The sequence below is a fragment of the Priapulus caudatus genome, unplaced genomic scaffold (genome assembly GCF_000485595.1).
Source record: "Priapulus caudatus unplaced genomic scaffold, Priapulus_caudatus-5.0.1 Scaffold514, whole genome shotgun sequence".
Taxonomy (NCBI): domain Eukaryota; kingdom Metazoa; phylum Priapulida; class Priapulimorpha; order Priapulimorphida; family Priapulidae; genus Priapulus; species Priapulus caudatus.
In genome coordinates, this window is record NW_014577575.1 from 165,584 (window position 1) to 170,395 (window position 4,812).

A 4,812-nucleotide genomic window follows, 5' to 3' on the forward strand; every position below is an offset into this window, starting at 1 on the left:
GACAGGGAGCGCGGGGAACGGATGAACGAGAGACAGGGAGCGCGGGGAACGGATGAACGAGAGACAGGGAGCGCGGGGAACGCACCCGCGGCAGACAATGGCTCGGCATTCATCGAGATAAACTGTTACCATTTCACAGCGAGTGGAATAAAGTAGGGATTGGACGGCTGTCGTATTTAACATTATCATTAGCATTAACATTAGCAACAGCATGCTTTCCCGCTAAGCATGCTTTAGGGCTGCCATTGCTCAGGGAAAGGAAACGACGATCGTTGTACGTGAAGCAAAGAAAGGGCAAAATGTTCCAAGTATCGACTACTGTAATGAATTTGCTTGCTCATGTGGTTACTCCAGGTGTACGCATTATGTTTTCGTATAAATGTCAGAAACGTAACCACCGCATTCGTCATTTTTTCACCAAGTGATAAATGTCACCTGCTGCCACCTAGTGGTCAATTAAAGCAATGGGCAGCGTCAGTTGACATATAGACAACAGCTAGGTTCTAAAAACTGTCACGTTAGTAAAAATTTCGGATTTGCCTCGAATACTTTAACATATTCACATCAACATGTACATATTCTCTTTGAATGTGGGCAGCTTACATAATCGCACACAAGTGGGTAAGAGTGTTTAACGGGAACACACACCGGTGCACTGCCATAGCGTCACGACAGCATTACTTTGGTTAGATGTAAATGGGTTGGTTTCCCTGGTAACATGGCAACCTATTAGTGTATGTATAATCCACATTACATCACATATTACCACATATACTTTCAGTGAAACTATTACTACTTAATTGTAATGAATGTACGCGGGAAAGTTCACCCCCTATATATATGGGTTTATACACTGTGATTACATCGCAACATCCAACGTGTATGCAGTAACGTAGGTAGGTGGTGCCACCTAGTGAACAAACTTGCCATCTTTCAAGCGTGAAATAACCAATATACGTCGCTATCAGTTAATACAGCTAGCTAGCATATACACACGTACTAGCACCAGTAGTTTTTTTTTTTTGGGGGGGGTATCAAATTGATGAAAAGAAGATTAATCCACAATATATATATATATAGGTATGGCTTCAGTGACTCACCGAGAGGGAAGAAATGGTCGGAGGCTGCATAGCGGTGTCCGAGACTGACCAGTCGGTTACTGAGAGTGGTCATCACCGTCTGTGTGCTGCTGCCCACCGCACTTCTCATCTCTGCGCGAAAGCAAGCAACGCGACGATACACGAAAACATACTCACATGCTACGCTTCGTAGCCTAGCTCGCAACTTACACGTGTTCATAAGGACTGACTCACGCATACAGCATGTATTAATTTCGAGGAAAGCGCATGGATTTCATATTGAATAAAATTCAAAGGATTATTTAACAATGCTGGCATTGCAATCAGTGTGCTGCTATTGTGCCGGCGTAAAGCCGAGATATCGGTATTAACATGACGTATAATTTATTAATTAAGCAAATTTAATTGCACACGCATTGCAGACGAGAGGCATATTAATTGGATGCGAGAGCGATGGGATGCGTAGAAGACGGATCGATGTTCGGTAATTTTACCTCGCTTTACCATCTATCTTCATGCAACCAATATTAATTACTAATGCATTGCTACCTAGAATACTAATCAATCTCTTCATGCTTATAACTCACTCAATAATCTCCCTGCAAAAAGTCTCACAACCGATATTACCGATACACAGAAAAGTACCGTATATACTCGCGTAATAACCGCAAATTTGGCCTCAGATTTCAACCCTGTATTTGCTCTGCGGTTTATAAGTGCGCCATACCGTCAGGGGAAATATACTAGGCGCAATACTTGGTTACCCGATTCAAATTGAGGTGCGGCTTATAGGCGCCCGCGGTTATTACGCGATCATATACGGTAGAATCGTGATCAATCTTTGGCGCTTATACCTTGGTCGATAATCTCTCTCCATAGCGTCTCCACTAGCACCGGATCCACATGTCCTGCGCAGTGGACGATGGCTAGTTTACACTCAGCAAGCTGGTATCTCTCGGCAAACTCTCCGTACAACTACAACGATAGGCCAAAACGCCGGCAACGTTAAAGATAAATTGGGGGTTTTGATTTCGATTATCGATTCGATTCGTCATCTACGTTTTGACGATTCAGCTGTTATCGCCCCCTCATTAGGTTAGCCAAGTCGCAGCGTGTGCCACTTCAATAAGGCCTACCGTGAATTCACTGCTTTATACTTTGCGTCATTTTGACGATTCCAACCGCTGCGAAATTTCGCTTATTCTTTCCTATGCAACATTAGTCTTTCCAACCTGCCCAAGACCCATATTAACTTTACCTGTGCCACTTAAATATTTTCTACTTCTGTGAAATTTCGGTTATTTTATCATTAATCTGTCTAACATTCATAAATCCTCCACCGTGTGAGACTTTAGCGACATTCACCTGCGCACCATTATTTCGACATTCAACAAAATTATGTACTTGCCAAATGCCTCGATAATTTCTACACGCACCACTTGAATAATTCCTACCTGTGCGCAAGCTCACTGATTTAGACCCATGACTAACTGCACCAATCTTCAGGCATTGCCATGCGACAACTCTAGCAACGTTACATGTGCGCAGTGGTATCGTCGAAAACATATTTATACAAAGCACAATTAATCAAACCACCTAGTCAGATTGACAAATTGCTCTAGCCGTTCACTGCCACAACCGGCAATTCTAAAAGACGCTGCGTAGCGACAAAGTGCCGCAAAATCGACAACGGTGCGCACGCGTGAAAAACAGCTACGATCACGTCTAGCTTCACATATCTAGCAACAACGTCCATGGGAGAGGGGGAGAGAGACGTGGTTATCACGCTCCGACCGAGAAGTCAGTCGTAACGGCACGTTCATGGTGGTGGATAGGTTGGGTACGTACGCACCTGCGTAAGGTACGTACACGTACATGTACATATGTTACGTACATGTACGTAATGTGCGTCCATGGCGGAGAGACGTGGTTATCACGCTTAGGCGGAGAGGTCAGGTGTAGGTCGGAAAATTCGTGGTGGTAAACAGGTGGTGTACGTACGTACGTACCTGTGTTATGCCAAGCAGCTCAGAGGGAGAAACATGGGAGAGACGTGGTTATGACGCTCCGACGGACAGGTCAGGTGTAACGGCACATTCGTGGTGGTAGAGAGGTGGGGTATACATAATATGTACGTACCTGTGTAATGTCGAGCAGCCCAGAGTTGAGTCTGGCTATGGCGTCGCACAGGCCGTGCTCCCGCTGATCCCTGCACGACAGCATCTGACGCGCGCGCTCTCTCTCTCTCGCTCTCTCTCTCTCTCTCTCTCTCTCTCTCTCTCTCTCTCTCTCTCTCACTATCACCAGCAGTTCACAGAAAAGATATAACAATCATCGGAAATTGCGCAGTCGAGAACTCGACGAGTTTCTAGTTTGAATTTCTCCATTGTCGAGCGCATGAAATTGACGTGCATTCCGATGCAAAAATTCTAAAACGACAACTCTCGACTGCTTTTATGCGCGCCGTACCCGACGGCGACACACGCAAGCAACGGCCGTTTAACACTTGAAATTCACAATGCCGTGCCTTTGTCTCCCGGCGAGGGAGCGAAATGTCTGTTTCGACGCCGGGATGCTGGCGAGGGGAAAACTTCAATCGAGCGGAATTGCACTCAAACGTCGCTGGAGCCACAAAGCGCAGAGACAAAGGCACACAAAATGATGCGCGCATAATTCTTTTTTCTTTTTTTGTCTTTTGCGAGACTAGATAGAGCGTTGCTGCTGGGTGGGTATATATATATACATGCACATGTCACAGCACCTGCTGTGCCAACTACGATCCTTCTATCTAATACTATGCTCTGCTGCGCTTCCTTCTAACTAACATCCTTCTAATCCCTCCCACACGCGCACGTCTTCGTTCAGTCGTACTGCACCACTGCACCAGAATCCCGACATCAGCACGAATGCGTTCGTTGTTGACCACGAGGATATCTATAACTTGTGTTGGCTAATTATAAACCGTAATTACACTCCTCGTAACCTGTAGCATGTAGTAGCATGAGCTGCGTGTAGGTGTTTGAGATGCCGAGACTCATTTCCGTTACACGTTATGGTCTCGCTGTCGGTATAACACTCCAACAGGGGTAGAAATTAACTTTTGAACAAGGGAGTCCAACCTTACCCTCAAAAAGAGGGAGTCTGCAGTCTGAGGTTCAAAATTAAAGATTTGCTGAAAAAATACGGTAATTCCGCGAGGCCGTGCTCTGGAACGAACTAGTTAGTATGGCAGAATTTTCAGGGAGTCACACGGACTCCTGCATATGTCAAATCAGGGAGTCCGACAGTAAATCAGGGAGTATTTGACTCTGGACTCTCGTTAATTTCGCACCCTGAATCCATGACCTGCCTCTTGAGTGTATTTGCTTTTCGTATAGTTGGAAAATTTAGGTGGCTTATTGCAGGGGTAGAAATTAACTTCTGAACACGGGAGTCCAACGGACTCCCTACCCCCAAAAAGAGGTAGTCCGCAGCAAGATGAGGGAGTCCGCAGTCTGTGGTTCAAAATTAAAGATATTAACAATAACGGATGTGCTTATTTTTAAGATTCATGCGGTTGCACGTCTGCCAAATTTTCTTTGGACATTTGCTGAAAAAATACGGTAATTCCGCGCGGCTGCGCTTCAGAACGTTAGTATGGCAGAATTTTCAGGGAGTCTTACGGACTCCTGCATATGTCAAATCAGGGAGTCCGACAGTAAATCAGGGAGTATTTGACTCCGGTATATATATA

General features: G+C 45.3%; 1 protein-coding gene across 1 annotated transcript in view; it reads right to left on the reverse strand.

The window, feature by feature from the left end:
* LOC106811204 (nuclear pore complex protein Nup155-like) overlaps positions 1–3,302 on the reverse strand; it is a 17,418-nt gene extending 14,116 nt beyond the window's left edge. The window contains exons 1-3 of the mRNA XM_014814756.1: positions 3,219–3,302; positions 1,934–2,054; positions 1,101–1,211 (exon numbers count right to left, since the gene is read on the reverse strand). Coding sequence (XP_014670242.1) covers positions 1,101–1,211; positions 1,934–2,054; positions 3,219–3,302 — 316 coding nt within the window. The remainder of the gene's footprint in view (positions 1–1,100; positions 1,212–1,933; positions 2,055–3,218) is intronic.
* Positions 3,303–4,812: the final 1,510 nt, after the last annotated feature.